General features: G+C 38.8%; 1 protein-coding gene across 1 annotated transcript in view; it reads right to left on the reverse strand.

The window, feature by feature from the left end:
* Window positions 1-5,396: 5,396 nt before the first annotated feature.
* Window positions 5,397-17,332, reverse strand: part of aig1 (androgen-induced 1 (H. sapiens)) — a 29,614-nt gene continuing 17,678 nt past the window's right edge. Inside the window, exons 4-6 of the mRNA XM_026142339.1 lie at window positions 9,171-9,286; window positions 8,703-8,869; window positions 5,397-5,999 (exon numbers count right to left, since the gene is read on the reverse strand). Coding sequence (XP_025998124.1) covers window positions 5,980-5,999; window positions 8,703-8,869; window positions 9,171-9,286 — 303 coding nt within the window. The 3' untranslated portion in view covers window positions 5,397-5,979. The remainder of the gene's footprint in view (window positions 6,000-8,702; window positions 8,870-9,170; window positions 9,287-17,332) is intronic.

Genomic DNA, 17,332 nt, shown 5'->3' on the forward strand with positions numbered 1-17,332 from the left:
AATAAGAAATAATTTTTAGGAAAGAGGAGGCAAATCTTCACTGGATGTTGTGTGGGTGAACTTTACACGCTCTTTTCTCCGTCTTGCGTATTGATTTGTATCGTTCAGAAGCACACTCTTGGCCTGCTTCAGCTCTAAATGTGATGCATACCACTTCCTGTGATATTTTTCCGAGAACGAGTCAGGCAGTGTGAGAAACTAAGGAAGTGTGCCTGAGAGCGCTTCTCAACGGGAGTGACCTTCACAGCTGCTCGTATAAGAGAAACACACATGCTGACACAATTCAGCTCGTTTCACTTCCTCTCAGACACACACACACTCTGTGGTGTGTCAGTTGGTAGCATTAGCAGTTAGGTTGTATTGACAGTGTCTGTGTGTGCGTTGCTGGGTATGTGTGTCTGTTTCATGTGTCCTGCTGTTTTTATTCCTCCCCCTGGCTCAAAAAAGGGATTGATGGAATTTAAACTTTTTTGCACTTTCTTTTGCTCTTTGTCTTTTCAAGGTTGTCACCACTTCCTTCCTGTCTCCTTCCTTCCTTTTTGTGGCTGATAACTTCCTTCCTTCCTTCTCCATTTCCGTCCTTTTATTTGTTAATTTCCCACTCCCCTTCTTTTCCATAATTTTGGAAAAGTAGTTTTTTGTCTTAACTTTCTTCTGCTTTCCGTCCTTTTTCTGCTTTTTACTTTTTTAATTTGCCATTCTCATTTTTTGCTATCTTAAAGTAGAAAGTTCTTTTATGTCACTGCATAATAAAATAATAATAATGATGAAACAGAATAACATTGTGCTAACACGATCAAGCTGCATATAATACACCTGCTAATTAGCACTATGTAATAGACTAAGTGCTACATTTTAATCACCAAAACTGAAGCACAAACTTATTGAAGCTCAAAGCAGTTCATGTTATTTGTTACATAGTAATTCCATTAAAAATGCACCAAAAGCATAAATGTGACGTTCAGATCAGCGACTCTCTTTAGATAATAAGAGTTATAAGCTTTAGCAGTGATGCTTAGCAGACGGCTATCGCACATCAATAGTCTAATATTCCATAATGTTAGTTAGTTTGTTTTTCCCCCATATACTACACATGGCTTTCTGATGTGCTGTTTTGAAACTTTAAGATTTCTTAGACGTGACGAAGGAGGCCCTAATTGTTAAACTGGACGCTAATTGTCTAATTACTGACATCTCATTAGCCAATGAGTATATCATTTTGATACTACCGCCAATCCTTCATTTTAAAACACAAGAATCATTTTCTAAACAGCTTTAACTTTTTTAGCCTATATGACTAAAAATGAGTGACTGAGCCAATAAACTCAGCAGGAAAGTATTTACGGGGGTGAAGTCAGAAAGCTGTTTTTCCACAGACTCTTACAGGCCTGGAAGTTTTGTTTTGTTTTTATTTTTTGCATTCACAGCTATCGCCACACTTCCACATTGGCTTCATTTTTCCCTCCTACACATAATCCAGGTAGGCTACGCTGCACAAAAAAACTGTATTTATATTTATATATATTTATATGAAAGTTACACCTATGAAAGCTTTGCTGCTGACCTACAAATGAATCCTGTAGGATACACTTCTGTGATAAGATGCCTTTTATAGGGTGAATAAAATGCTTTCAGTCTTCTACAGGATCAAATCCATTAGGATTAGTTCCCATATCAGTTGGGATACTGATATGGGAACTAATCCCAATACTTTCTGTATTTCAGCTTAAAATTGACTTAAATATTACACTTTTAGAAGGAAATTGAACTAATCAAACACGGCAGTGGGATTTGAAAATACTTATGTGCCATTATCATTCCTCTTCTCACCTGTTTTTATTGCTGAGCTTGTCATTAGTTGGAATTGAACTTAACTTGAAAATTAAAGCAGTTAATGGCAAATGAAGTTTTCATCAAGAGTCACAACTAAAGTTTGTTAAATTCCAAATGGCTGTTCTATAGAATCTAATTTTGTGCAAATGTTGGTGTCGCCTCCTGCTGGTCGTTAGAAAGAGTACAGGTTTCTGGCACGTTCACGTGTTGTCTTTCATTTACAGTCTGTGATCTTAGATGGTGTGATGTTTTAAACTGCCTTCTTCCTTTTTCTTTCTTGTGTTAGCAGTTCCTCACCAGTTAATTTACTTCAGCGTTTTTCCACTTCCTTTTATGACCTTGTTCACTTTCCCCTTCATTCCCCCTTACTATCTCTTCTATCATACAGGGGTTTTTTTTATTTTCCCACTTCCACTTTTTCGTTCCTTTTATTACAAACTTGTAAAATACATGCACACGTTCCCACAATATTTTTTGTTTACTAAAATCATCACAAGAAGCAGCTGAGAATTTAAAGCCGCGTAGGTTTTCTCATGAACCCGTTTTCCTGAGGACAGTGAGCTCACAGATACATCAGATATATCAGATACACAGTTCTTTGTATTCACGTGAAACACGTGCCTCAGTCCAGCTCCTCTCTTCTCGTTAGCATGTAAATATATGCTAATACATGCAGAGCAGAATATTCGAGAATGTTTTAATGTGTCACCTCAGAGTGGAGGAGTTGATGTGTTAATGAAGAGACAGCGCGCACACACACACACAGAGCAGTGCAGGGTTGGCTGCGAGGCGCTAATGAACAGAGTGTGTTGTGTCAAACTCTCCTTTCCAAAACGACAGCGAGAGGAGTCTCACACAACCACACTTCTACACACACACACACACACACAATGGAGAACACCAAAAAAAGGAAAAAGCTGTGTAATACGAGATGTCACGTTGTGTAAAGGTGTTTTTATTATATTACTGTCACAAGAGAAGAGGTGTGTTTGTGTTCAAGGAGGAAGCAGATGCGGGGGGAGCTTAGCTGCTGACAGGAAGTGTTGCATTGATGTGTTTTTTGTGGGTTCACAATTTTAACCTTTGCAGTCTAAAGAAATCGAACTAAAAGGGTCGTGCTCCACCTTTCTGCTCAGCACAGAGGGGGAGGCATCTTAGCTTCTGCCTCTGCTTTGTTTTGCAAATTCTTTTAAGTCAAATATGTTTCAATCAGTCTGCATATATTTACTTTATGGTCCTAACTTCTCTTTCATCCTTCCTGCGTGTCTGTTTTCTTTGTCACATCTGTCCAACATTGAGAAACCCACCGCATTACTTATTTTCTGTTTGTTCCCGCTTTATTATTTTTTTCTGCTTTGGTAATTTTCTGCACACATCAGTTTTATTTTCGTCTCCTTATTTAATTAGTTCCTCTTTCATTGTGGGTCCAACTGCTTCGGTTCCTTCTTTCATTCTTGACATATTTGCTTTCAGCCTCGCACATCTGGGCGACAGATCTCGATTTATTTTGTTCTGGTTTATTCAGCAGAGGCCTTGGCAATTTACAGCTAACGGGGTGTCATGAGTGTCATTCACATTGTGTCTTATTGTTGCTTGAAGTTTCCATTGTGACAGAGAGCTGGAAAACTCGGGCGCGGTGAATTCTTTCTCTCTTTGCTCACTGCTTTAACCCATCTCTGCTTGTGTGTGCGACCAGCATGGACACCGAGGCCAAATATTACAGACTTTATAAATCAAAGTAGTGTGTAGACTGTTAGCATCTTGTAATGTGTGTGGGTGTAATTAGGGATGAATTTATATTTCTATTCTTGGTTTTAGAGGCCTTATGAAGGTTTTATGACTAAACCGATGTTTTTATTAGTCTGATTATCTGATTATTATTCTCTAATTGGATGACTGAATTCTACCTGGTGTGTGAGTGATTATACGAACACTTTGTACCAATTGGAGGTCAGTTCGACCAAAACCTTGTGACTCAATCAAAAAAAAAAGTGTTAAGTGACACAGTAGGAGAAATGTATCATTCATTTTTGCAGAAAAGGCACATAAAGTGAAAAAGGGGGTGTGGCTTGAATCTTAAATGACAATGAATCTGATATGTTGCAGATATCAAATTCAAAATAAACCTTATTTCCTATCAAACTACCTTATTTGTTGAAGAAGATGTCGATGAATCTCACCATCATCCATGGGTTCAACTTCTTATATCAGTGTTGGTCGAGTTACTTGAAAAAAGTAATCAGTAACTAATTACTGATTACTTATTTTCAAAAGTAATTAGTTACTTAGTTACTTTTTAAAAACATGATACACAATCTGAATAAGTGATAAAGCGATGGATCTTTCAGCCCAATTCTACTTTTTCTGCATAATCCATCATATAAAATGTAATCAAATGGAAAAGTCTCTTTTTAAAACTTGTTTTATTAGTTTTAATCTTTTAACTTTATGCATGAAGCAAACATTAAATTATATGCAACATTCTCTGACTGGAAGAAATTAGTTTATCATTTAAACCTATTTTCTGCACATTCCAGCACATAAAATAAAATCGTTTTCTTCCCACGCAGTGAACAGCGGACGCTAATGTTTTTGTCACTTTTACAGAATCAATCTCAAAGTAAGGTCAGTACTTCCACGCTTCAAACGCTGCACGCTCATCCTCTCTCCCGCACTCGATATCTCATCCATTTTTGATCTGCACACAGCTGTTGTCACGAACGTCGCACTTGTTTATGTCATTGTCATAAAACACTCTCGCAAACGAAATCACGGTTTCGTAACGCAGCGTGCTTACGGGAAAGTAACAGTAATATAATTACCTTTTTTGCAATAGTAATCCCTTACTTTACTCGTTACTTAAAAAAGGTAATTGGATTACTGCCCATCTCTGTTGGCGACAGATGTAGTGAAGTACACACATTGGAGGACCTTTGATGAATCTGTCTTTCAGTCTCAAGTACAATATTCAGCTTTCAGACACCTTTTTTTTTTCCAGGTGTTTCTTTGATTAGATGTGTCGCCAGCTTTGCTGATGTTGTTGCAGGAAGCCTCGTCTCCCGTGACATGGTCTTGCTGTATTTCTTCAAATCAGATGGACTCTGGTCTATAGTATTCGGTAGTACTGACATAAATCTGATTGGCACACTAAAAAGGACAGAGTATGGTAAACGAGTCCAAGCATCACAGCTGAGCAGAGAGCACTAACTACTCTGTTAGATCCACTACTTCAATATAACTGCCAGGAAAAAGCTACTTTCTGTTGCCCCCTTTGTCACCATTTGACATACCTGTAAACGCCATATTACAGCTGTCCTGATTATTATCAGTGGCCTCCAACAGCATCAATCAGGCAGGTCATCATGTAAAGTGTGGCTGTATTTCCTGTCTTGTGACTTGCTATTAATATGTTTTGAACTTTGAACAGTTTGTTAAATCGACAGTCAGCCTCTGCACAGAGCTGCTGCGGTTGTAACTCGCAGCCAAGACGAACCTGTTCTCGTAAGTTTCTTTGGTTTTTTGCAGCATCGAGTGCAACTCTGGATTCACATGAAGAAAGAAAGTATTTTTAAATCAGACTTTATTGATAATTTACCGACCTCTAGTTTCTTTCACACATGTAGTGAGAGCGCAGGATGAATAGCACTAATAATAATAATAATAATCTTCAACACAGCACTGGTTTTCAATCATTATGAAGAAGCTAATAAAGAAATTTGTTCACTTGAATGTGCTCATTCCACAAAAACAAGTCCCATTAATGTGTGTTTCCTTTCCCTGCATACATGTGTTACATACACGTGTTTGCTGCATGTCAGAGTTGATGTCCTATGTTTTATGAAGATGTATGTATGTGCATATTTCGTCCATGTTTTGTCCTCGATCTGCAGGATGGATGCTTAGCTTTCGCTTCTGAGGAAACGAAAGAAAGCAAACAAAAAGATGAGCTCTCATTCATTACCTTTTTTTCTTCCTTATTTACATTTAATCGATGATGCATCTGTCTTCTTCTTTTTACTGCGTAATGTTATGGATAGAGTTCAAAAAGTACGTGTCTTTTCCACGTCCAGAGATGTCGCTTGTTTGTGTTCTGGTGCTGTCCTGTGAGCGCGGGGCAGGAGCAGTCCTCTGAAACGATTCTGAAGATCACTCACCTTTGACCTTTTCTTTGAGACAGAGACAAAAGGGGCCAGATTTAGTGAAAAAGATGGCAGGTGACCTTTATGTTACAAAAAATAGAAATCTGAGCATTTTTTGAGCAAAAACATGAGCCCGCACAGAGCCACCTTTGGTCCTTAGAGTGTAGGTGACACAGGTTAATGAGCAGGTGTGCGGCTACTCTTCAGAGCGCATTTATGATTATTTGGTCCTTTTAACTGTGCATTTTAAATAATATTATGTTTTTGTTGCATTTAAGAAGAAATGCTCATGTATAGGCACGCTGTGAACACACAGTTACTATAAAGATACATGTTTTTGTGCAAATTAATCAAACTAAGTGACCTAATTTAATAATAAATAAAATAGAATAGCTTTGAAAATACTACAAAAATAACAGTGACAAGCTTCATTTCTATAGCAAAGCACTCACAAGGTGCTCCACAATAAATAGCAGTGTTAAAACATTACAAAGTACGTAAAATGAGTAAACGTGAGGCTTGAACAAAATTATTATGAAACATCAAACAAAAGCCAGCCTCCACATTTTGTTTTGTTTATTTACTGAGGGGAACTGATTGTGCTGATCGTAAGAGGAAAATTGTTCCACAGTTTGGGCCAAAACGGCAAAAAGCAGCCAGATTCCAGCCCAGACCTGGAATCTATAACAGGAATTGATTGTCTGATCTGAGGGACTCAGGGTCGACATGTAGTGATTTTAAAGTAATCAGTGAAATTTTAAATTGGATTCTGTAGCGGATGGGAAGCCAGAGTAATTCTGCGAGGGCTGGAGTCGAGTGCTTGTGAGCGATATTTCTGCTGTGTTTTTTACTAACTGTAGACAGGAAACTGCTGCATCACTGAGGCATGTTTACAATGAGTTGCAATAATCTCATCAGAAGGAAATGAGGATATGGATAAGATGTTCGATTGCATTATTTGGAAGAACTGGTTTGACCTTTGCATTTGTAATCTGCGCACAGTGAGGCCGGACAAGACTTTTGATATACTGATTGAAACAGAGACGTTGACAGAAAAAATTGCACAGGTTTCTAGGAAATTGCTTCGGGTCAGTTATCAGGACACTTTCAATATAATTTTGACTCAGGTCCACCCACAGACCAGGCATGCCGCTAAGCCAGCAGTGTTGGTGGTGAAAGCAAGAAATCTGTCCACTGTTGTTTGGATTTAGAGTCCAAAGCTAGGGGGACTCAAAACTAACCTTTTAAATACTAAACACCACAACTGAGCTTCAGATAAACTAAGAGGATAATGAACCAGGTCATAGACACAGACTGTGACTCGCATTTTAGTTGTCAAAACATGAACTTTTTTGTAAAATTCTGTGTATTTGTTGCATAGTTTTTGCACTTTCAGTGCATCTGGAAAGTATTCACAGCACTTCACTTGTTCCATATTTTGTTATGTTACAGCCTTTATATTCAACTTTAAAATTATGCACATAACACCCCATCATTTGAAAGTGAAAAAAGGTAGCTTGAAGTTTTTGCAAATGTATTAAAAACAAAAACGTAACATACACATAAGTATTCAGAGTCTTTGCTTAATACTTTGTTGAAGCATGCTCTTTTTAAGTACGAAGCTAAAAGCTTGGAACACATATTTATGGGATGTTTCTCTCATACTTCCTTGCAGAACCTCACAAGCTCCACCAGGTTGGATGGGGTGTGTAGATTCAAGTCTGGGCTCTGGCTGGGGCGCACAACGGCACTCAGAGAGGATCCTGAAGCCACTCCTTCCTTATTTTGGTCGTGTGCTTAGAGTTGTTGTTGGAAGATGAATTTTCGCCCCAGTCCAAAGTCCAGAGTGCTCAGGAGCAGGTTACCATCAAGGATGTCTTTCTTTTTGCTCTACTCATATGTCCCTCGACCCCAACTAGCCTCCCAGTTCTTCATGATGACAAACTTCCCCACAGCATCATGGAGCCTCTACCATGCTTCACCAGGTGATAAGTGGTGCCTAGTTTTGTTTGTGTTTAAATTAATTTGCAAGAATTTCAAGGTAACTCTTTACATTTTGTCATTGTGGGGTACTGTGTGTAGAACTTTGAGGTAAAAAATGAATTTAACTCATTTTGGATTAGGGCTGTAACACAGTCAAATGTGGACCAAGTGAAGTGCGATGAATCCTTACAGATGCACTGTAGAGAATGGAAAGAATCACTTACAGCAATGATGAGTGAAAATGACACTTGTTTTATTGCTAAAGAGCAGCGTGCAGCTACAGAGTCGCAGGTTCTGTCTTACGGCAACAATAAAAAGGTTTCCGCTCTTAAGCGTCTGTCCTTGTGTGTTTTCAGATCTCTGCTTGGAGCCTGATTTTGACTCTGTCGTCTCTGAGAAGCTTGTATCTAGTGTCCGTTATTTTACAACGTTCGATTGGTTCTGAATCACATTTTATTCAACTTGAAAATAACAAAATTATTTCTTATTATTTCTTATTACTTCAAAAGGATGTTTTACGAATTTAGCCCTCGATGTGTGACAGCTGAAGGGATTTTTGAGACTCAAAATGTGGTTTTAGTGTCAGGGTTACAATTGGGTTATGGTTATGGTAGGTTTAGGGTCAGCATTAGGCATTCATTTTTGATGCTTAGGGTTAGGGTAAGTGGCTATGGAAAGCATTATGTCAATCAGATGTCCCCACAAGATATAAATGCCCAGTGTGTGTGTGTGTGTGCGTGTGTATACCTGTGTGTGGTTTCTCCCAGATGTAGCTGTTGAGGATTTCTCCGAGGACATAGAAGACACCAATTACTGCCATCATTGCACTGAAGAAGGCGACTCGAGCTACGGGTGCGATGCGCTCCAGCACCGGGTACACCCACACGCCCGTCACCTGGTGCACCCAACATGTCCTGAGCAAGCAGAGATATTGATGGGCTTTATTTTACACATCAGTTACTATACTGTAGTCCTTTGGCTTAAGTTGAACTAGAGGTAGACTGGATGCTACACTGACTATTAATGTATTCTGTGGCATAATAAAACCAGTAGATTTCACCGCAAAGCTAAACATACGGAATTGTTGTTTGATTACATACTGCACCTTTAATTCTCCCATACTGCTAAATGTCAAGGCACTTCACTTGTTACTTATTTAGGACGTGTGGTGTACGCGGCATTTATTGACTGCTGAGAAGAGTAAACATTCATTACCAGAGGATATATCCCACACCGAAGCAGCACACCGCCGCCAGACCCCACAACCTGCTGGGATACCGATGGTGGGTGGTCCGCATCTCGATGATGATGAAGGGAAGGACAGTGGTGTGCTGAGCGAAAGAGAGGGGAACAGATGAAGGTAAGGATAGCTTCAAAACAGTAAACATCTTTCTGGCATTCATTGAGAGGTTTCTCTTGAACTACCCAAAACCAACAAAAGCAAAAATGGGAATTAGGGAACTAATTGCCATTTTTGGCATATTGTACCCAATATTCATCGCAGCTACATCATGGACAAGGCTCAGTGCAGACTTAAATCGAAAGATGGTAAAGTGACTGCTGAAGCTAGTTAAATCTTTGAAAAAGAAGTGCTTTCCTTTTCAAAGATTATTTTATATTACTAAACCAAAGGCTTCCAGTTTCAAAAAGTCACAGTTACACAAAACATCGGGAAAAAAAGTTCACAAATCTTACAATCCTTACAGGACAAGAAGGTTACGGCTTAGTTTTAACCTTGGGGTGCTGAAGGCCACGGAAACACTAGCATGATAATTAACATGGCTGGAGTAGAGACTGAAGATTTTTAAGACTGAGATGATATCCTAAAAGTTTCATTTTCAAGTTAATTTAATTGAAAACGACTTCATTATACTTTTTTTGTTCGTACTGTGATTTAATTTTTTTACCAGCTTGATAAGGTTGAAGTCATAATGACGTGGATAAGAAAAAACGAAAGGATTTTAAAACGCTTTTTGATTGAAGCTTAAGTTCCTTTATTTAGAAACAACCACCTAATGGCCATTTGTGGTACTGCACATGAAAGCAGCCAAGCTATAAACAGCTAACACTTTATTATTATTGTCATCACCATTATTGGAAAAATCTCGATTATGAAGACAGAGCCATGACTCTATTCTGCTCTGTATTCCTTTATCCAACCAGCAAAACAAACAAGGAAATAACACACTATCCACCAGCGTTTAATTTTCTTTAATTGATTCATTTCTGCAGTCCCAGAAGTCCAGAAAAACTGGAATAAAATAAATAAAATAAGATCCCTGTACTCTTTTTACATTACATGTAACCCCAATTGTCACTGGTTTGGTCTGTTTTTAATTATTCATTCATCTCTAAATACAGAATGTGTGTGTGTGTGTGTGTGTGTGTGTGTGTGTGTGTGTGTGTGTGTGTGTGTGTGTGTGTGTTTGTGTTCAGGCACCAGAGTTATCCATCTAAACACAAAAGTGCCATTTAATGGAGGTCACGACATGTGGTGCTATTTTCTCTGAAGCCATTTCTTACAAAAACACATGAGAATTGTCATTAATGTGACACACTCACAGCTGTTTGCACACGCACAAACACACACTTCCTGCATGCTTGTAACATCTGTCTTATTCATAATCCACCAAACATCACTAATTCAATCATTTCATCCCACTATTAAAGTCCACTAGTGTGCACTACTATCCAGCAGGGGGCACTCACACACATGCCTACAAACCAAAAATCAAGCATAATTGTCTCAGTAGAGTTTAAACCTCTTACTTCACTTGCTCTCAGAGGAGCACAGCTGTCGATCGGTGTGTGTGTGTGTGTGTGTTTGTGTGTGTGTGTGTGCGTGCCTAACCTGAGAAGTGTCAAACAGTTGAGCCTTTTAGTCTCCAGCAGTTGAGCTTGTCGGATTTGTTATGTTACAATGGGATGATGTTCCCAGACGGACAGCTGGGAGTGATGCTGTTTGTACGATGCTGTGGGCTACAGTGGATGTACACGCTGGTGCATTTCTCCTATAAGAATTCTTTATAAGGAAATTCATAAACAATAAATGCCTGCATCAATGTGAACAGCTAAAAATGGAGTACCCAGCCACAAACTGAAGAAACAGCTGTAACAGAGGCGCAAAAGACAACAAAACTGTAATTCAATCAATTAGCTACACAATTATGCAACAGTATCCACGCTTCACTCAACAAAGTAACAGATTAGCGGCTCCTGTGCGAGTGACTCAGCGTATCTCAGCAGGTTCACTGTAGGAGATGATCTCTGCTGGTGTGTGAGAAAAGTCGCTGCAGTGACAGAAACTGAACGCTTTCAAGTGCCACCTTAGTTACTCATGCATAAAGTTCAGGTAAGCAGTAAATTATGAAGGATCCATATGGTTAAAAATAAGTAGCCTTAAAATGTAAATAATTTCTGCCATTTATGGTTTCCTCTTTATATTCACATGCCGCAAGGGCCAGAAGGTACGAATGCTAATGCGCACCACGTTCACCGTTTTATCATCAACATTCGACAACATCTTTGGCTTTGTAGGTGGGATCATTTTGTGCAGAAACAATCATATGAAATGCCATTTTTATGTGAGAACCTGAAGCGGAAAGATTGGTTTAACAGAGGAAGTTGATAACTTCTGCCATTATCTCAGATGGGTTTCAGACATGTCTGTGAAGGTTCTCAGTCATCCAGGTCATCGTAGTCAAAGGAGCTTGCAAAGAAAAGCGTCTGGACTTCTTTAAGTTGCTTAAGTTGCTTCAGCTAAGACAGAATGATCGGCTGAGTTTTTTGTAGTTTAGCCCTCTGCTCTACCTTGTGAGCTGTAAATGTCTCAAATAAATCAGTATATACATTTCGACACAGGAAAACAATAAGTGACCTTCAGATTACAGCAGAATTTCAGTGTTAAGTGTTCAGTATTAAACTTCTCATTGTCTGAGAGACAGGATGTGTATGTAGCATACATGCCAGTAAGTAACAACACTGCATCATTTACAGAAAACAATCTTTATCAGATCAATAAGTGGAGTGGCCCACACTGATTAGCATCACTTTCGTTTTTCCCAGCCTGATTAGCTGATCTTGTGGCTTTACAGCCAGACTGAAGAGCAGACAGAGCTAAGTGATGGCTGGTGCTGGATTTTTTTTACAGTTCATAAATACATTTCGAAACAACCACCTTACAAATAAACGAATGAATCTAAAAAGAAAAAAACAGCAAGGAAATCAGTAAGTGGTAATCTTTCCTTCAATCATCAACGGTAGCATGACTTTTGTGGCTTGCCAGGCTTTAATCAGATGCTTGCATAACACCAAATGATTATATAATAATGCAGCCAATATGCATAATTTCTAAAGTCCCTGAAAGCTACACAGGCTACAAACAAGTGACATACCCATACTCGCTGCAGCTTACAGCCTTCTGAAGAACCACAAAGTGCATTTGGACTAATGAGCTGATCACGATGATTATATATGTACACTACGGTGCAATACAAACATGTAGACTTTGTTTATCTCAGTCAATGAAACTGGAGAAAATTGTCCAGTCTGGCCACAGTGCTATTAAGCAGTTTCAAGGTCTCTTGCTAGCTAATATGTGGTGCACGAACAATGAAACCGGATTCATTTCTAATCAAAGTCGCAAATTAAGTGGAGCGAAACGAGGGAAGCTTGCAAATAATAAAAAGAAAATTGAAAAATAACTCCTAAGTATGTCATTGCGTGTTTTCACAAGCTTACCATTAAATTAAAATATTTAAAATTTTAATCCATGTGACAGATTCTTTCATTTACTAAATATCGTGTTTAAAAGTGAATTTAAGCAGGACGCATGAGGCCCACTCACTGGCTGTGAATTCACCGGACAATGACCGCACCATTCTCTTATGTGTGCAGTTGGACATCACAAAGTCTTTGCGCTTGAGAATTAGCAGGCAAAAACAACAGATTATTCCCAATCTATCTACTGTATATATCCACAAATATCACACATGCACCTTCTTCAAAGAGGGTCAGAAAAGTTCAAGGCTGCTGTGCATGTCTTAAAATGGCTTTAGTTTCTGTGTCTGTAGGGAATCGGAAGGTTTTGACGTTCAGTTACAGTTTAGCAATTCTCAAACATTCTAAGTGGTTTTCACAGCAAATTAAAAATTTCTGAGTGTCTATTTGTGAACGCAGCACTGATCTGTACACTGACCGCGGTGTCAAAGCCTGACCTTGACTCCTTTTCAGGCTTCCCTTGAAGCACTCGGAAAGGTCAGCGTGGAGATGCCAAGAATGCACAAACTGAGTAACAATATAGCTCTGTCTCCTAGGGTCTTAAATTTTAGGTTTCTCCTCCTTCATTGTACTGTACACACAGACACACAAGCAAATGTCCTGACGCTGCATTTTTCCCCCGTGCGCCTCAGAGGAATTCCAGTCTCCCGGTCAAGTATAAGTTTAGTATCTGCTGAGAGGACGCGTAAATAATACTCCCTTTATTCCCTCTGTCCCTCTCGCTCTCTATTTTTGCTCCTGTGTCTCTTCCTTTGTTGTTCTCTCTCTCACCCTCTCTATGTCCATCTCCCCCCAGGAGGTTTGCGGTTACACTCCAGCAGCCAGCTTTCGGCCTCCGTGGAAAATCCCCCCTCGCCGGCAAACAGCAGTGGTGCGATCCTGTGGTCTGGGGCTAAAAATGGGACAAACCATCTCACACAGAAATACACAGCTGGGGGCCGGGTGGGGTCACATGACTGAGGGCAGCTTCGCGAGGTCAAACATCTTCCAGCGGCAACGAACCGCTGAAACTGACACATCAGAAAAAAAGCTTTACTGTGGGAAAGGATTTAAAAGGAAACCATCTGACTCGCAAGTTCGAAATTCACCAAAATCAAAAGAAAACATTTTATTCGAGAAACACTAACCATGCTATTGATTGGCTCTTGAGAAAGGTGCTACGGCTGAAATTATGACACTCAAGTGGTAGTTAGTATAACAAGTAGGCAACTTTGGTAATTTTTGCATCACTGCAATCATCAGTGGGTTTTAAATTAAACGATCAAGATGTGACTGAAGTGCAGACTTTCAGTTTTAATTCAAAGACTTAAAAAAGTATTACATTACTGATTACAAATTACAGCCTTTTTTTAGTCAGAGCAGTCCTCTGTTTTCAGAAGCTCAAAGGTAACTGAACAATTGATTGACAACCAGTATCATGACCAGTTGAGGCCTGTTTCCTTGTTATTCCAAGACAAATTAAGCAGACAAGAGATCTTGAGGTAAACTTGCACTTGGAAGCATTTCACAGGAACTGGAAATATTAGATCCAAAGAAGGAACGTCAGCTAAGCAACAGCAAATGCCTAGAAAATGTGGATGATTGCAGAATTCTGTCCATGGTTAAGGAAAACCCGCTTCCCAACAGCTGAACAATCCAAGAATATGGTGCACCTACCTCACTGGAGGTTTCATTCTCCAAGTCTACAATCAAGACATGCCTTCATGGATGGAAATACAGAGGTTTTACAACAAGGTGCAAACCACTGGCTACACCCAAAACAACAAGGTCAGATTAGACTTTGCCAGAAAACACTTAAAGAGCCTGCAAAGTACAGAGAAAAAAATCTTAGGATAAACCCACTAAGGGTTTATTGATGATGTGACTGCTGACAGAAGGAGCCGGATGAATTCTGAAATGAATATGTTTGGGTAACCTTGAAAAAATAAAATTCATGATTGCATTCATTGTATCCAGGGATACTGTGGTGGGTATTATTCTTTCAGAGTAACTGATGATGAAAGTATTAACTGGTTACAGCTCGTTTTACTAGCCGTGTCCACTTTAATCAGTTTAATTTTCCCATGTGTTTATTTAAATGTATGAGAAATATATGATTGGTGTATAAAATATTGAGTGAGTGCCATTCTAGACCAACACAACTTCTTAACTCTCCACAATAACATCAAATTGACTCTTTTATTAAGTTAAACTGACACTTTTCATATCTTTGCAAACTTTTGTAACCTGAAGAGAATTCAAAATAAACTTCAGTGGGTTTGGGGGGAAATATTTCCCTCCCTATAGTTACAGCTTTAGAGTTTAAGCAGTCAGAGGGAAGCAGCTGATGCAGAGCTCATTGCTTAGTCTTTTAACCCTGCACTGATAAAGGTTTTTAACTGAACTCAAGCTGAACTCTGAAAATCAAAAGATAAGTCTCCTGTTGACATTTTTCTCAGCTTTCCAACTAAAGGAGCTTATCATGTCACAGAGGGACAATCCAGTTACACTTTCTATCACTCACTGAAAACGTGTGTGAACTTGAATGATCCTGCGGCAACACTGCCAGTATTTAGCATGATGTTTTTCTTGGAATAAGTTGCATATTTAACACCAATATTAAAGTTTCTTTTAGCTATCTTCTACTTCTGAAGCCTACTCCAGAGTACTGATCTTTAATGAAGCCAAATGCCCAAAATGTTTTGATAAACTTAACTCTTTGCTTTATTGCATCAACTAAAGGTAAGTAAGACAAAAGAAGTGAAAGCCCTAAAAAATTACAGTATCTCAAGACATTTGCACAGTACTGCACCTTAAATAACTGTAATAGTAAAATTGGCAAAAACCTGCAGCCTAAGTAGCATTTTCAATTTCCCCAAATCAAAAACGATGCTTTCAGTTTGCTTGTTTTAATCAACCCACAATTCTTGCCTCCGAAATTAGTCAGTCTTGGATAATAAAACAGCAGCAGCTCACCTTCTCACTGTGGAGAAGCAATTTCTGATAATTTCCTCTCATTTGACATCACTGCAGCTCCACATGATATGTAAAAGGTAAAAATAGGTTTTCACATTGGCACAGCGAATGAGTCTGACGAGCACACACGGAGTGATAACGATGCAGGCTGAGCAGACAAGAGATGAAGGTTAAGTGTGGATGCTGAATGAGGCTTCTGTGCATGTGTGTGTTTGTGTGTGTGTGTACTGAAACTCCACAGCCAGAACCAGAAGAGCTTTAATAACAAAGCAATGACTGTGTGTGTGTGTTTGTGTGTGTGTGTGTGCGTGCGTGCGTGTGTACATGCCATAAGTCAATGGTGTCAGACCCAGTGTGAGGCTATAATCCCCTGTTGCTAGGAGAAACCTTGTGGTGTGTGTGTGTGTGTTTGCCTTTATAAACTGCAAGATTAACAGAAAAAGAAAACACACACACTATCAATCTGCTGGTTTTGCTACACTTATGAACACACTGCTTTGGCCACCATGGAGATGCCTGACCCTCTGTGGGGCTGGGACACTTCTGTTTTAAGTATACAAGGATATAAATATAAATAAATGATGGTCAGTGTTTTTGTTGTTATTTGTGTAGTTTTCCTAGACACCAACACTAAGCACAATGATGGAACAGGATCCCATCCTTGTACTTATATTCTCCACATTTCCTGAATTTCTTTCAGCTTCGGTGTGCGAGCCTCTGCTGTGTGCCGCTGTCATTTACAGCCATGCTCTTTGGAAGCCTTTCTCTCACTCTTGACTACCATGTCTCACAGTGTGCGCTTCTTATTAGAGTTTTATATCTTTTAAGAGTTCTTAATTATCTTTATCTTATTTTATTTTCATTTAGTTTCCAAAGTTGTTTTGCTTGTTTCACTTTGTCTTCTGTTGTTAAGAAATGCACAGTAAGACAATAATAAAAACACTAGACACAGTCAAGCAGGCTGTAAAACCTATAAAAAAGACCTCTGAATTGTTACTTTCAGTGTAAAGAAATGTCTGAAATGTCTTGAGAAAAAAAAGGCAATTTTAATAATACCTCTCACTTTATCAACATTATAAAGAAACAAACCTCTCTTTTAAATGGTGAGTAAGAAGGAATTTTTCTTTTATTAAACTGAATATTAACAATAAAACAAATTAATTTTCTTGCAGTTAATGGTTCATCAGCTTCTCTGGTATATGAAGTTAATTCTTACCTCCTCTTACACATAATGCAGAACCAAGCCAGTCCACATCCAGGGCTTAAAAAATGTATCTAAGATGCTGGTTTTACATAAAATACATGAACATCCCTTTAGTAAAAGGACTGATTTATTAGAGCCCACCTAATGTAGCATACTTAAGACTGATACTGATGCTAATATTCAGTGATTCTGATATATCGGGTGATATTTTTTTACTTTCATACAACGTTGCAATGTCAACACTCTAAGCATGGCCGAAGGGTGTAAAATACAGAAATCAACAGACAGACCAACAAACAGCTAATATCAGGCGATAATATCAGTCAGCTGATAAATCTTTTTTTAAAAGCAAGAGGGCTTTTTTTTTTCTTTTTTTTTGATTTCCTCTCATGCAGTTGCTTTTATTTTCTTGCATCTTAAAAATGGAAAAATGAGAGTT

Source organism: Astatotilapia calliptera, chromosome 15 (assembly GCF_900246225.1).
Source record: "Astatotilapia calliptera chromosome 15, fAstCal1.2, whole genome shotgun sequence".
Taxonomy (NCBI): domain Eukaryota; kingdom Metazoa; phylum Chordata; class Actinopteri; order Cichliformes; family Cichlidae; genus Astatotilapia; species Astatotilapia calliptera.